Genomic DNA, 17,668 nt, shown 5'->3' on the forward strand with positions numbered 1-17,668 from the left:
CGTTGTGGGAAATCTCATTTTATTGATATAATAAAACATGGGATGGGTAGAAGAAATACCCAGACTGTAACAGGCTGTTATGTACCACCAGCTGCTATGTACCATCCCTGGCTGCTATGTACCATCCATGGCTGCTATGTACCTGGCTGCTATGTACCATGATTATAGCTATGTAACTTTTTTATTAATATGATTAATAATAATGTTTATTTGTTTGCCTTGCAAATAGAGAATAAAGCAAATAGAGCTCTGGTCATATTTTGCTTCGAAAAGGACAACTTAGGAACTCCAGCTGATCTGCTCACTATTTGCTTCAAAACTTCAGTGAACTTGTTCAGTATTTACTTCCTAACTCAAGTGAACTTGCATCCTCAATTATTTTTTTTTATACTACTAGAATTCATTCAGCGGTTAATTGTGCTGCCAACTTACCTCCATCTTGTATAGAGCCAGCTTTTTGACATATCACTAGCCAGCCACTTCCTCATCAGCAACTTCAAGATCTCATTACCTACTATGAAAAAAAATGGATCAGGAATGAGATGCATCCTCCACATTCTTGATCCTCTTACAAGTGCAGAAGGGTGGCACCATGCAATTAACAGGATAGCAAAAACCAATTCTATAAACATGTATGTACCTCTTAATTAGTATTCTACATGATTAATCTAATAGAATTCCTATGACTAAAATTAGTAAAACAAAAGAAAATGTATAGATACCAAAGAAAGCATGCTATCAAAAAGCAAATTAACCTCAGTGACCCATACATGAAATATGAGAACAAATCCATAACAACATCGGAATTTCTAAATCGGTGCGCTGAACTGCTGGATCATTCTGAGGACTAAGCCTGTGTTAAGTCAATGTACAGTTTGCTGAATCTTATTGGTTGACAACCTTTAATTATTGTATGCAGTTTTAACATGTTTATGCTTTTGTGTTATCTTTTTATGTAGATTTTTATTTTTTTTTTCTTACAATAAATATTTTGTCTTCCTACTTGGTATCTGGTACATAGCAGCCTTGTTTTGTACATGCAAGCAAAAGCAATGGTACATAGGAGCCGGTAAATAGCAGCCCAACAGTGATACATATAAGCCAAACCAGTGGTACATAGGAGCCGGTACATAGCAGCTAGCATTCACCCAGACATACTGGTTGGTGGCACACAATTTCCTGGAGCCTAGTTAGTAGCCAATCCAAATGCTTTATATTTTGATTTGCCTCTGACTAGCTAATGAAGAAATATCTTTTTCAAAGGAAAGGAGCTTGTTGAGTTTACATTTTAATAGAAACAATGAATAGGCATTTTAGGGATAGTGTCACTATAGCACAGATTTTAGTACTTCATGGGTACCTTTGGCACCCTATGTATGCATGGACACTTGACCCTCGTTTATCCGGATTTCAGTTAATCCAAACAGTGTCCAGATAACAATGTTGTGCATGCGTGCGTGCGTGTATTTACCTAGTTGTACTTACCTAGTTGTAGTTTATGGGAGGGAAGCAAGCTCATATTGACCCATCTTCATACCTTGTTTCGTCCAGCTTAGCTTTGAAACTGTGAACACTGACTGCATTTACAATGTCTATATCTAATCCATTCCAGGTGTCCACAGCTCTATGAGGGAAACTGTACTTTTTAATGTCTCTTATACACTGCACCTTCTTCAATTTCTTCCCATGTCCCCTTGTAACCCTTGTTTCCAGGCTTAAAAAGTCTCCATTCACTTTATCCAGGTTATTCACCATTCTATAAATACCTATCAAGTCTCCCCTTTCTCTCCTACTTTCAAGTGTTGGAATTTCCAGTTTTCTCAACCGCTCCTCGTAAGTCAAATCCTTCAGTTCCGGTACTGTGTGGCTGCCCTTTGCACCCTCTCCAATTTTCTAATATTCTTCTTAGTGTGAGGGGACCACACGATTGCCACATACTCCAGTCATGGTCTTATCATAGAACTAATTAACTTTTTCATCATATCAGCATCCAAATATGAGAAGGCCATTTTAATTCTCCTTAGCAGATTTGTTACTTCTCCCATGATTTTATTTATATGCCTGTCTGGGGCTAAGCCTTCTGTAATTGTCACCACTAAATCCACTTCCTCTTTAGACCTTTCCAAACTAAAATTTTCCATTTTGTAATTGCCGTGTACTCTCCATTTACTTTTTCCAAATTCCATGACTACACTTTTTTTCAGATTGAATTCCATTTGCCAAGTTTTACTCCATCTACCAATTTTATCAAGGTCCTCTTGCAATTTCATAGTCATTTACATTTTTCACTCTCATTATCTTGGCATCATCTGCAAACAAATTGATATGACTCAATTCCTTCAGGCAGGTCATTCACATAGATGCCCAACATGACTGGTTCCAACACCGACCCTTGAGGTACTCCACTAGTGACCTTTAGCCAGGAAGAACTACTGTTTCTTATCACTGTTCTCATTTCCTTCTCACTAAGGTAATCCTTCATCCATTTCAATAATTGACCTCCAACTCCTCCATCGTTCTTAATCTTCCATAGTAACCTCTTGTGTGATAACTTGTGAAAAGCTTTTTTTAAATCTAGGTAGATACTGTCTACCCAACCATCCCTTTCCTGTACAGCATATATAACTTTTGAATAAAATGACAACAAATTTGAGGAGCATGACCTTCCTCTTCTGAAACCAAACTGACAGTTTGTCAGCATATTGCTGCTTTCTAGGTGTTCCATCCAGACGTCTTTAATAATTTTCTCACACAGCTTCCCCACTACACTTGTCAGTGATACTGGTCTATAATTTAAAGGGTCTACTACCACCTTTATATATAGGTACAATGTTTGGTCTTTTCCAATCCTTTGGTACTTTCCCTTGCAACAACGATGTCTTCACCAGGCTATGAATCTTCTCTGCCAACTGTTCCCTACATTCTTTCAGTATCCAATTTGAAATTCCATCTGGACCAGGTGCCTTATTTACATCTAGATTCTCCATCAGTCTCATAACATCCTCCTGATTTACCTCTACTCCAATTAGTTTGTATACATCCAATTCATTATCTGCTAAGTCATAATCTCCTTCTTCAGTAAAGACTGTTTGAAATCTTTCATTCATCACCTCTGCCATTTCTTGTACTTCTTCATATAGATTTCCATCAACCCGCAGGCCAGTTATACCCTCTCGTGTGCGTGCGTGCGTGCATGCTTAAATGCATGAGATGATGTGAATACATGATTCGAATGCACAAACCAGCGAACGGCTTCGGTGTGCGCACGCGTGTGTGCGTGTGTGTGTGAGACGGTTCGAATACATGATCTGAGTGCACGAACCAGCGAACGGCTTTGGGACAGAGATGCAAAGGTGACGTAGATAGCGGGTACCAGCATTCCACCGCCACCTGACACTTGGATTGGCTGTACTACCCACTGCACCTCTGATCAAGTCTCCACCTGCGCTCCATCTCGCATCCTGTGCTAGTGACTGAGTGTTGTGAAAGTATACTTGTGACTAGCCCGCTTGACATTGTACCAGGAGACCTGGTTGTGACTTATAATGAAGTGCTGGTGAATGTCACGTGCCTTTGTTTTTCCTGTGCCTGCCTGGTGTGATCTCTACTGGCTTGCCTCGCCTCAACACACGTAACAAATCCCTCTTGGTTGATGCTGCAGTCACCCCAAGAGCTGTGAGGAGTGGGGGAAGGCACAACAATAATTTAGTAATTTGAGTCCAGACGGCCAACAAATTAATTCAAACAATGCGCACCTTGCATATTTCCAGAAATGGCCAATAGATGGCAATGCCGCTAAGGCAGGCGGTTGTAAAGAAGTCTAGCCGACACTAATGAACACTGTGTATTGTCCGGTATCAGTGAGCAAGTGTGTGCATTTTTCATTACCTTAGAACTCTTAATTATATCTTCCAAGGGTGTTAGGCATAAGTGGGTGGCCCTAGCTGTGACATAAAAGCTGGAATTAATAAAAAAATTAGAGAAAGGAGCTAGAGTTGTGTATGAGAAGTATGATGTGGCAGACCAAACTTTTTCGGATATTAGTAAATCAAAAGATAAGTTGCTAGATACTATGTGGATGCACCATCAAGTAAAACTGGCAAAGGTGCACCAAGGTAAAATGTGAGGAGCGGGAAAGAAGCTGTATTCGTTACTTCCAAGTGCCTGATATGACTCCTAGGTCAGGGAGATGGCCTCTTCCTCCACCATGTTGAGCAGGGAACTGATACTCTGTAGTAAGTAAGAACAGCAACATACCTACACAGATACCATAGTTTATTACTATAGAATATTTTATTGATACAAAAGCTAAAAACATAATACCCCAAATAACCAAAAATATTTAAAAAATATGAAATCCTATTTAAAATTTTGCTCCTAAACAGCTGTACAAAGGGAGTGCTTGTCACTAGGTGGCAGAACTAAGCAGTCAATCATGATTGTATCGTTATGAAGCGATAATGTTTTTTAGCTTTTGTATTAATGAAACCTTCAATAGTAGTAAACTATGGTATTAATGTAGGTACTTTGTTGTTCCTACTTACTACAGAGTGTCATAACCCTGTATAACATGGTAGAGGCTGAGGGAAGAGACAATCTCTGTGAGCCAAGCGTCTTATCTGGCCTCCCTGAGTCCCTTGCCTATGAAATATTCACATCACCCTTGAACATATTCCTTTTGAGAGTATGTGCAGTCCCCCTGAGTAGCTGGATATTAGCTGGATAGGTACTTACCATTAGAGTTTTAAAAGTAAATACTGGTCTGATATAGTGAAATAGGTGAATACAGAAAGAAAAAAGTAAAAACTGCCTGCTTGTTTATGTTAAAATACTTGAAGTTGGTGGTGTGTTCTATGTTTGATCAATTTTATTTATTTTTCTGTAGGTAAAACGTAATTTACAACCTAGTACTTAGTAATGCAGGGTGACATTGGACCGGGCTAATAATAGTTAAGGGGGTTGACATTTGCCAAGTAAATCGATAGTACAACATTTTGGGGTTAAATTATAGAGGTGGACTTAGTGCTAGATTGACTTATAGGCCACAATATATGGTAATGTTAGGTTAGTTTCAGCATTATATTAACTTTGATTAAATCTGTTTAGGTTTATTTCATCAGGGAAACCAAAATAGAGAAAATATCGTTGTTCCTCAAAAAAGTCTACGGAGCCAAACGACCATATTTGGCTAACGAAAGACTCATTTGTGTTATCCGGACTTTTCATTATCCAGACCAGTGCCTGCACCATTTAGTCCAGAAAAACAAGAGTCGAGTGTACTTTCTTTGATCCATTATTTATACCCAATGTGATTTGTCACTGAAACATTCTTGTTCTGCAGATTCTCACCAAGATGGTGCTGGTGAAAGACCCATGCTTATTGTCTAAAGAAATAGTTAGAGAGATGATGGCCCGAGTTTGTCAGCAGGCAACAGAAAGGATTGACAGGACTCGGAAGGTTGCAGGAACAGCCTTTGCAGCACTACTTCACAGGCATGTTGATTAGCAAGATGTTTCTTGATTTTTATCACTATTCTTTATGGTTGTCTTTCATAGAAAGGGTGGATAAGAGTTTATCCAGCCTTACTAATTGATATATAGTTGTTGTAAAGGAGAGTTTACCCCTCATGGATGATATAAATTCATATATATTGACTTACCAAAGTATTATACAATGCTACATTTTTCTCATCAGTTTCTTTAAGTGTATATCATTTAATACTCTTTCTCAAGTTTCGCACTTGCATGGTTCCTTAGGTATAACACTAAACTCGAGAATCATGATACTCGTGTTATTGAAAACACTTAAGAAATACTCAATTTGTTCTGGTCTGTTAAAAAATTGACTACAGTACACCCAGCCCACACACACTATTCCCTTATCTCAAAATGCATAATTTTCAATTGGATGGTTGTGTTGCAGTTTCAGTGGTTAATGCTTTTTGTAAAGACAAAAAAACATGAGAAACATAGTTTAATGAAAAGAGGAAAAAGAGAAAAGAAATGATAACAATATTAACATTTCATATGGGGCAGTGTTCAGTAGTATTGCTAACTGAAATACGTGAAAAATAAACAATGACTGGTAGATCTAACCATGAAAGAAAGCAACAAAAAGAGTGTTGATTGTACAAAAAGCATTGTATAATATGGCATTGGAGGGGGGAAGGGTAGATGAGTAGAGTGCAAACATTGATTATTATTGGTACATACTGTATCTGACAGCATTTTTTTTCCCAAAATTTGGGTAAAAAAATCACTCTGCATTTAATATGCGAGTTGAGACTCCCTGTAGGCTTATCTTCTCCCTGATGCTCACTAACCCAGCTCACAATCAGTACCTATTATTGTCACCAATTTTATTCCTTTATAAACTAATTTTTTGTGAAAATGAAAACAATCTGACCTGTGAGGCTGACACATGTTTAGAAATATCAGCTGATTGAAACACTGAATCAGTGCTATCTGGTGGTGAGGAGTAGCAACAAGTTCATGATCATAAAGTTGTTAGTGAAAGAAAAGAAAAATATATAAAAGTTGCTTGTGAAAAAATAAATAAATAAATAAACCAGCAATAACTAAAAAGAAAGCATCATCAAGAGGGCCATTGCAAAGGCTATCTCCTGACTCTACATCCGATCCTATCCTATCATAACAAAACACATCAACCCCCTCACTGTTATGGCAGCAGAAGGAAAATTATTGAACTACACAATCTCTTACAAACTACACATGGTAGATTGAACTACACAATCTCCTACAAACTACAAGTGGTAGATTATGCCAAGAAACATGGCAATAGAGCTGAAGCAAGGGCTTTTAGGCAGTGGGCTGTGGTTTAATGGATACAGCCAGGTGCATAGCATTGGCACTGCTGCTCAGTGTAAACAAACCAACAGCTGAGCTGTCGCATCCACTGCCAACCCCGTCATTAAAATATTTTCAGTGTGTTTTTTTTAGATTTCTACATGATTTAGATGATTTCCAGCCATTTTGCAAAGGACATCACTCAATTTAATGCTCCCCTACCCAAAAACACAGATTTCCCATAGATCCTCAGGATCATTGGAAATAAGAGATAGGAATGAGTTAGAGTTCAATAAACAATCATAACTCAAAAAATATTCTTTTGCAACAGCAATTACGTATACCATCAATCATTTCATTACATTTCTCTCCAGAAAAACAAGCCATGTACGAGATTCCATAGTTGGGTGAAACTGCAAATTGTCCATGTTTTCTACTTATTATAATAATGTGTTGCTAGATTGCTTTCAATAATATATGCTTAAATACACTATAAAAATTTGTTCCTGAATTTGACCTGCATAAATTGGGGTGTATCTTTCATGCCCATGCATCCTATTTACTGTCAAATATGGTACAGGACTATGTATATACCAATAATAAGTTGAGATGCCAGACATTGATTGTCAGTACATATGTACTAAATATATATACTAATGTTAATTAATATCTGACAACTGTACTCATGTTTTACCTCATGTTCCTTACTCACCAATGCCACATTATACAGTGCTTTTTGTTTAGTCAACACTCTTCTTGTTTTTGTTTTTTACAGTTAGATCTACTTATCATTGTTTATCTATCATGTATATCAATTAACAATGCCACTGAACACTGAACCAGAGGTTGCAGTGACGTACGAGCAGTACATCAGACCAATTAGGCAACATCCCATGCAGCGTGGCTAGTACCAGCCAGACCAATGTAAATAATGACAGCACAGAATTTCTTTCATAATTTTAATTTCAAGAAAGCTATTGACTTTATACTGGAATGTTGTTACTTTGTCAATATTGCTGCAGTGAAACATGAATGGAGGAGAGTTCTCTCATGAATGAAGGTAGAAACAAGTAGTGGTGAGCTCAGTACAACACATGAGAGACAGAATGTAGTGGCAGCTATGGACTCACTACCTCAGGTGGAGAAAATATCACCCCATCAGTGGGTATGACATTTTCAGTACTACAGATATGGAAAATGTTATTGAAGTCTTGAAGCAGCACACATGATTCCAACAGTAGATAAACACAACCAATATTTATCAAAGAAGCTTGAAACCCATGACAATAATACATGAAACTTGAGATGGTAAGGATTTAGGACTAACCACCAAACTCAAGTGTCGTGAAACTCGAAAGGATTTGTATTCAAGTTTAATTTAGGAAGAGTAGATCTTGTATTACAAACTTGGTGTGTTATTGTTCAAGAGTGATTGATGTAATACAGGAGGGCAAGTTTCGTTTATCTAGATTTAAGAAGAGCTTTGAATATCACTTAAATGACTTTTATAGAAACTGGAGAAGATAAGAGTTGTAGATTAAAAAACTGCTGGAATGGATGGAGGACTTTTTGAAAAAGATAGAGAATTAAAGAGAGATAAGGGACCAACCATCAACATGGAGTCCAGTAGTAAGTGGGGTCCCACAAGGATCAGAGTTAGTACCAGTAATGTTTGCATTGTATACAAGTGAGATGCCAGAGGACATAGCAACTATATAAGTTTATTTCTTGATGATGGAAAACTTATGCATAGTGTGTAGGGAAAAAAGGATTGTGAGGAATTGCAGAACGATCTAAACAAGGTATGGGAATGGAGCAATAGATGGGAAGTGGAATTTGATACTGGAAAGTTTGGAAAAAGTAACAAGTGTAGTTATAAATATAAGATGGAGAATGAAATAGTAATTAAGGCAACAGAGGAAATAGATTTGGTAATGACATTTCAGAGGAACTATCACTGGAAAAGCATACAAAATAAGATTACAGGTGAAACTTTTAATCTACTAAAGAATATAAGAGTTGCCTTTGCTTTTCTAGATTCTAGACAAAGAAATTATGGGAGGAATTATTACCACAAAGATACACACAAAAAAAGAATATGCAACAGTAATTTGGTCTTCACATGAAAAAATAGCACATAAAGCTAGAATATCTACAGAAAGTAGCAACCAAGATGACTGCAAGACATAATAAGAGGAAAGACTATCTAGAATGCCACAACTATGGAAATTATATTAAATAAATACACACACACACACACCGCTCCGTGGAGAGTGGACGTGCCTCCTTGCTCAGAATGTCGTCTAACTAACACTCCACACGCTAAACAATGTGCTTGGAGTGAGAACCGTCACTAGTACAAAAGGGCAACCAGAGCGAGTGAACGAGTGTACAGAGTGAACGTAGGGTGGTGGAGTGTGCATAATAGCGATCGGAGGTGTTGGAGCCTCCGTGCTCCAGACGACGGAGCGGGAAACAAACAAGGGCCAGCCATAAACAGCCGCCAACACATCCCACCACACACACAAAGCTACCAGGCCTGGCCGCCAGTGCACACCACCACACACCCACACGCTCCCAGGAAGAATGAAATGAAATGGATAGACCTGTAAGGAATAAGTTATCAAATTCAAAATATGCCGATGAGGCCCAGGGAGCAAAACCAAAAGTGGCCATACAAAACATGAGTCCATCTTCAACAGGAGCAACAATGCAAGGAAGATTGGTTATGCTAGAGAAGAAATTTGAGGAGTTGGTGAAGGAATTAAAAGTTCAGAGGAGTGAGGAGGAGCAGGATAGAGAATTTTCGCAAGGCTTTGAAGGAAAGAGTTAAGAGACTGGAGGAAAATGAAAAACGATTGGTGGATGAGAATGCACACTTGAGAGTGGAGGTTGAAAAATACAAGAGACGGTTGGAGGAGAAAATGGAGAAAGTTGTAAAGGAGAAAGATGACTTTAAGGAAATGATCAGTGAGCAAAGTGAAAGGTTTGAAAGGGAGTGGGAAATGAAGAAAACACAATGGACTGAGTCGAGGGAAGCTGAGATGGTTGGATTACAAGAAATAATTAAAGATCAGTTGAATGAAGACAAAAAAGAAAGGTCTAAGGAACTGGTTAATGTTATGAAGAATAAGGAAACATTGATAAGAGAAATAGCAGAAAAGAAGAAGAGTGTGTTAATATTTGGGATGAAAGAACAAAATATAACATATAAGCCTAAGAGAATTAAAGAAGAATTAAAACGGTAAGAGATCTGTTCAAAAATCTAAATGATGAAAAAAAAAGACCTACAAGAAGAAGTGGAAGAGATCCATAGACTGGGTCCGTATAAGGAGGGAGTAAGGAGACCGATTAAAGTAGTACTGAAGTCACAACAATCTGCGGAGGACATTTTATATAGAACATCAAAATTAAGAGAGGTAGAAGGTTGTAAAGAGGTGTACGTAAGAAAAATAGAAATGAGGAAGAGAGAAGATATAAGGAATTGTTGGAAGAGGCGAGAAGGAAAAATGATGTGCGGTCTGAAGAGGAAAAAGAAAAGTTTTTTTGGAGAGTTATAGGAGAGAGAGTCAGAAAATGGTATGTGGAAAGAAGGAATGCGGAGGAACCCCTAGAGGAGCAGTGGGTGGACCGTAATGTATACTAATATAGATGGGATACTGTCAAGTAGATTGGAATTGCAAGACTATATGATGGTGGAGAAGCCTGATATAGTGTGTTTGACTGAGACAAAATTACATGAAAAAACAAAGGTAAATTTGGATAATAAATATAATATATGGAGAAAGGATAGAGAGGGTAAAGGTGGAGGAGGAGTTATGATTATGACGAAGAAGGAGATAAATGTGGATAAGGTTTGGTATGGGAAGAACAACGCAGAAGTGATAAGCATAAGGTTAAAAAGTGATGGAAAAGAATTAATAATCATGGTGACCTATGTACCTCCTAAAACAAATTCTTGGACATTAAGGGAATACGACAATATGATCAAGGATACTTTACAGAGTTTGGAAAGTGTATTAACTGGAAAAAGAAAGGTGATACTAGTAGGAGATTTTAATTGTAAAGAAGTGGATTGGGAAAATCTAGTAAGTGGTGTTGGAGAGGAAACATGGGGAGAGAGATTCCTTAATCTAATGATGGAAAATATGATGGAAGAGAGGGTGAAAGAAAATACTAGATATAGAGGAGATGATGAACCAGCTAGACTGGATTTGGTGTTAACACAAGAAGTGTACCTATGTGAGAATATACAATATAAATCTCCATTGGGGAAGAGTGATCATGTGGTTATGGAAATGCAGATAGCAATAACACAGCGAAGGAGAGATGAGACATACAGGAGTGGTAGATTGAATTATAGAAAGATGGACACAGAAAATTTGAAAAACTCATTCAGAACATTAGATTGGGAGGAGATGTTACAAAGCAGAGAAGTGCAAAAAAATATGAGATTTTTATGAAATATTATAAAGAAGGAGTTATAAACCGAGAGAGGAAAGGAAGAAAGGATTGGTTTGATGCAACTTGTGGTAAGGCTAAAGAAAAGAGAGATGTGGCTTGGAAAAGATGGAAAAGAGCAGGAATATACTAAATAAGGAGAATTATAGAGTGGCAAGAAATGAGTATGTGAGGGTAAGGAGGAGGAAGAAAGAAAATTTGAAAAAGATATTGTAGACAAGAGTAAGGAACATCCAAAATTGTTTTACAGGTTCATAAATGGTAAACTTAAAAGAGAGAGTCCATTGAAAGATTAAAAGGAGAGCAAGGGATAGTAGATGACCCTAAGAATATCGCGAATTGCTAAATAATAGGTTTCAACAAGTATTTACTAAAGAAACAATGTTTGTAAAGCCTCAAAATGTAGAAGGAAATGTGCACATGGATGACATTAAGATACCTAAAAAGGAGTTATATAAAATGTTGGAGGAACTTAAAGATGATAAAGCGATGGGACCAGATGAAGTTTCAGGTAAATTATTGAAGGAATGTAGAGAAGAATTGATAGATCCATTATATGATATTATAAGGTGCTCATTAGAAACCGGGGAAGTACCCGGTAGAGTGGAAAAGAGCTGAAGTGGTGCCCATCTATAAGGGAGGCAGTAAGGAAGAGCCTCTTAACTATAGACCTGTGTCTTTAACAAGTGTGGTCAGTAAGATTTGTGAGAGGGTGATAAAGAAACATTGGATACGGTTCCTGGAGGATCATAAGTTATTATCGGCTCATCAATTTGGCTTTAGGAAAGGGAGGTCATGTGTAACAAATCTACTGAGCTTTTATTCGAGAGTGGTTGACAAAATACAAGAGAGAGAGGATGGATGGACTGTGTATATTTGGATTTAAAAAAGCTTTTGACAAGGTACCTCACATGAGACTGCTATGGAAATTAGAGATTTATGGAGGACTGAAGGAAAAGTGTTAAAGTGGATGGAAAACTACTTGAGATGGAGGGAGATGAGAACGGTAATAAGGGATGCAAAGTCGGACTGGTTGGTGGTGGAGAGTGGAGTCCCACAAGGTTCAGTGCTGGCACCAATACTTTTCCTTGTCTATATTAATGATATGCCAGAGGAGTAAACAGTTATATTAATTTGTTTGCGGATGATGCGAAGTTGTGTAGGTATGTGAAGAGTGAAGAAGATTGTGAAATTTTACAGGCAGATCTGGATAGATTTGGGAGTGGAGCAAGAGGTGGGAGATGGAATTTAATCTGAGCAAAAGTCATGTAATGGAGATGGGGAAGAGTGGAAGACGGCCAAGAGGGTCATATAAGATGGGTGAAGGAGTAGTGTTGAAAAAGGTGGAAAAGGAAAAGGATTTGGGAGTGATAATACAAGACCATGGGCAGTTTGAGGCTCATATTGACAAGATGTTTGGAGAAACATATAATTTGATTAGAAATATTGGATTAGCCTTTCATTATATGGATAAAGATATGATGAAGAAATTAATTAGTACGGTAATTAGACCAAGATTGGAATATGCTGGGGTGGTTTGGTCCCCTTATAAAAGAAGCATATAAGGAAGTTGGAGAGATTGCAGAGAATGGCAACAAAAATGGTACCGGAATTGGCAGAAATGACCTATGAGGAGAGATTAAAAGAAATGAATTTGCTTACCTTGGAACAAAGAAGAGAAAGAGGAGATTTAATACAGGTTTATAAACTGTTGAATGGTTTAGATGAAGTGGATAATGAACAAATGATGTTGAGAGAGGAAAATTTAAATAGAACTACGAGATCGCATAGTAAAAAAATAGCCAAGGGAATATGCTTGAAGGATGTGAAGAAATATAGTTTCCCACAGATATGTGTGGAGGTGTGGAATAGTCTGAGTGAGGAGGTGGTGTCAGCGAGGAGTGTGCATAGTTTTAAAGGAAAGCTGGATGTGTGTAGATATGGAGACGGGGCCACACGAGTATGATACCCAGGCCCTGTAAAATTACAATTAGGTAAATACACACACACACACACACACACACACACACACACATGAAATCAAGTGTTAGAGAATCATGAGTAAAGAAGAGATTCCATCTAAATGCAGGTATGAGACTAGGGAAAGAATGAAAGAAGGTGAATATGTTGATGAGGGAGTAAGCGCATTCGAAGGTTTTGATACGGCAAATACTTCACTATTTAAGAGAGTGTTGACTATTGAACGTAAATTAGATAAATGGATAAAGGAGAATATGGGAATGAAAGAGAATGAAGAACAGGAAAAAGACTTTTAAAAAACTGAGAGAAAGGATAAAAAAAGTGGAAGAAAACGAAGCTAGACTAAGAGCGGAAAACGAAAAACTGAAAAAGGAAGTAGCTAACTACAAGAAGCAGATGGAAGAAGGACTTGGTAAAGCCGAGAAAGAAAAAGAGAAGCTGAAAGATCTAGTAAACAAAGAAGAGGAAAGAGTACAGAATGTGATTAAAAAAGAAGTACAAGCATGGAGAGTCCAAGGTAAGAAAGATAAGAATGATTTTCAGGAGGTGTTTCAAGAACAACTAAAAGAAAGAGATGAAAATATGACAAACAAAATGATAAGAGTCCTCAAGAAAAAAGAAAATCTATTTAGGGTAATTGTAGAAAAAAAGACTAATCATATTTGGACTAAAAGAAAAAATATATAATACAGACCAAGAAGAGAAAAAGAAGAAATGAAATCAGTTAAAGACCTACTAAAAAATCTAAACGACGAAGATAGACAGAACTTAGAAGAGGAAGTAGAAGAAATACACAAAATGGGACCATATCAAGAAGGAACAACGAAACCAATTAAGATAATACTAGAATCACAAACAGCAACAGAAGAAATATTATGTAGAACAACTAAACTCAGAGAAACAGAAGGTTGCAAAGATATATATATAAAGAAAAATAGAAATGAGGAAGAAAGGAAGAGATACAACAAACTGGCAGCAGCAGTAAGGGAAAAAAATAATGAAAGGTCAGAAGAGGAAAAAAAGGCATTTTTTTTTGGAAAATTCTAGGAGACAGGATAAGGAAATGGTATATAAAAGAGAAGGAAGAGGAAAAAGTGGAACAAGTTTAACTATAAGTGATAAAGGCAAGAGACTGAAAATGATGTATACGAACATAGACAGGGTTTTATCAAGTAAATTAGAATTAAGAGATTACATAAAGAAAAAAAAACGGATATTTTATGCCTGGCTGAAACAAAACTAAATGAGGCAATCAAAATAGACTTGGATAATAGGTATAATGTATGGAGGAGAGACAGAGTGGGTAAAGGAGAAGGAGGAGTCATGATAATGTTAAGGAAGGAGATGGTGATAAACCAAGTGGAATGTGGGGAAGGAAAAGCACAAGTACTGTATGTTAAGATGCATATTAATAAAAAAGAGTTAACAATCATTGTAACATATGTGCCACCAAAAACAAATTCATGGACCAATCAAGAATATAAAGACATGATAAATGACACAATAAGAAGTCTTACAAGAATCATTAAAGAAAGGAGAAAAGTGATATTGGTAGGAGATTTCAACTGTAAAGAAGTGGACTGGGAAAATTATGAAAGTGGTATAGGGGTAGAAGCCTGGGGAGAAAGATTCCTGAACCTAATGATAGATAATATGATGGACCAAAGAGTAAAGAAAAACACAAGATTCAGAGGAAACGACGAGCTGGTGAGATTGGACCTAGTTTTTACAAGGGGTATACAAATGAACGATGATATAAGTGCCCATTAGGAAAGAGTGACCATGTAATATTAGAAATGGATATAGAAGAGGGAAAGGAAGATAGAGACAATTCATACAAAGGAGACCGATTAAATTACAGAAAGGCTGATACAGTATTGAGAATCTCAAGAATTACTACAAATACATTAATTGGGAGGAAATGGAAAACTCAGAGACAGTGAAAGAGAAGTATAACTTATTTTTGGAAATATACAAAACAGGAGTCGGCGAATATGTCCCGAAATATAGACCTAAAGAAGAAGGAAAGAAAGATTGGTTTGACGCAAGGTGTGCTAGGGCAAAGGAGAAAAGAGATGGAGCATGGAAAAGATGGAGGAGAAATAGAAATCCAGTAAATAAGGAAAACTTCAAGGCAGCAAGAAATGAATATGTTAAGGTGAGGAAGGATGAGGAAAGGAACTATGAAAAGGAGAGTCAAAAAATGTAAGGAACAACCAAAATTGTTTTACAGATTCATAAATGAAAAAATAAGGCAAAAAGAAACAATAGTAAGGTTAAAAGAAGAGAATGGGATGGTGGAAGACCCAAAAAGTATGGCAGAACTATTAAATACAAAATTCCAGGAGGTCTTTACTAAGGAATCCAAATTTGAAAGGCCACAGAGAGACCATCTATATGAAAGAGGTTAAAGTAACCAAGCTTGAAAGAAAAAAGTTAATGAAGGAATTGGATGAAGGGAAGACAATGGGACCGAATGAAGTCTCAGGCAGAATACTGAAAGAATGTAGGGAAGAACTAGCAAGTCCTATATATATCATCATAAAATGCTCAATATAAAATGGAACAGTACCAGTAGAATGGAAAAAGAGCTGAGGTGGTTCCCATATATAAGAGAGGAAGGAAGGAAGAACCTTTAAATTACAGACTGGTATCACTAACTAGTGTAATATGCAAGATGTGTGAAAGAATAATAAAGAAACAATGGATCGAGTTCCTTGAAGACAACAAATTAATATCAAATAGCGAATTTGGTTTTAGAAAAAGACGGTCGTGTGTAACTAATTTACTGAGTTTCTACTCTAGTATAGTTGGTAGAGTGCAAGGGAGAGAGGAATGGGTTGACTGTATTTATTCAGATTTAAAAAAGGCTTTTGATAAAGTGCCACATGCAAGATTACTATGGAAGATAGAGGAGAAGGGTGGCTTAAAAGGAAGCACATTGAGATGGATGGAAAATTATTTGAGGGGGAGAGAAATAAGGACGGTAGTTAAAGATATGAAGTCAAAGTGGAGAGCAGTAGAAAGCGGAGTGCCGCAGGGGTCAGTATTAGCGCCAATACTTTTCCTCATATATATAAATGACATGCCAGAAGGAGTGAACAGCTACATAAATCTGTTTGCTGTCGATGCGAAACTGTGCAGAGTTATAAAGCAAAAAGAGGATTGTGAAATACTGCAGAAAGATCTAAATAAGATCTGGGAATGGAGTAAAAGGTGGGAAGTGGAATTCATTGTGGACAAAAGCCATGTCATGGAAATGGGAAAAAGTTAAAGTCAACCCATGGGAATCTATAAGATGGGAGATGGAGTAGAACTGGAGAAAGTAAAAAAGGAAAAGAACTTAGGGGTGATGATGGAAGAAAACAATCAACCGGTAAGCCATATTGATAGAATTTTCAGACATATAATTTGCTAAGGAATATTGGATTTGCATTTCACTACATGGACAAAGAAATGATGAAGAAATTGATAAATACTATAATAAGACCCAGATTGGAATATGCAGGAGTAGTGTGGACCCCTCATAAAAAGAAACACATGAGGAAGTTGGAGAGACTACAAAAAATGGCTACAAGAATGGTTCTAGAATTTGAAGGGATGATATATGAGGAAAGACTAAAGGCTATGGATCTACCAACCCTGGAATAGAGAAGGGAGAGAGGAGATCTGATACAAGTTTATAAATTGATCAACGGAATGGACCAAGTGGATAATGAGAAACTGATCCTGAGAGAAGAATATGACATTCGATGCACAAGATCGCATAGTAAAAAGCTGAGAAAGGGAAGATGTCTTAGACATTAATGCAAGGTGTGCTAGGGCAAAGGAGAAAAGAGATGGAACATGGAAAAGGTGGAGGAGAAATAGAAATCCAGAAAATAAGGAAAACTTCAAAACAGCAAGAAATGAATATGCTAAGGTGAGAAAAAAAGAAGAAAGGAACTATGAAAAGGACATTGTCGAAAAATGTAAGGAGCAACCGAAACTGTTCTACAGATTAATAATTGGAAAAATAAGGCAAAAAGAAACAATAGAAAGGTTAAAAGGAGAGAATGGGATGGTGGAAGACCAAAAAAAGTATGTCAGAACTGTTAAATAGTAAATTTCAGGAGGTCTTTACTAAGGAATCCAAATTTGAAAGACCACAGGGTAAAAGAGAGACTGTCCATATGAAAGAGATTAAAGTAACCCTGCTTGAAATAAAAGAGTTATGACGGAATTAGATGAAGAGAAGGCAATGGGACTGGATGAAGTCTCAGGCAGAATATTAAAAATGTAGAGAAGAACTAGCAAGTCCTATATACAACATCATAAAATGCTCAATATAAAATGGAACAGTACCAGTAGAATGGAAGAGCTGAGGTTCCCACATGTATAAGAGCGGAAGGAAGGAAGAACCTTTAAATTACAGACTGGT

The 17,668-nt window shown here is 37.1% G+C and overlaps 1 protein-coding gene across 1 annotated transcript in view; it reads left to right on the forward strand.

Moving 5' to 3' along the window:
• Positions 1–17,668, forward strand: part of LOC123499074 (tubulin-specific chaperone D-like) — a 563,551-nt gene that overhangs the window by 473,619 nt on the left and 72,264 nt on the right. Inside the window, exon 18 of the mRNA XM_045246676.1 lies at positions 5,342–5,493. Coding sequence (XP_045102611.1) covers positions 5,342–5,493 — 152 coding nt within the window. The remainder of the gene's footprint in view (positions 1–5,341; positions 5,494–17,668) is intronic.

Source organism: Portunus trituberculatus, chromosome 49, assembly GCF_017591435.1.
Source record: "Portunus trituberculatus isolate SZX2019 chromosome 49, ASM1759143v1, whole genome shotgun sequence".
Lineage (NCBI taxonomy): Eukaryota > Metazoa > Arthropoda > Malacostraca > Decapoda > Portunidae > Portunus > Portunus trituberculatus.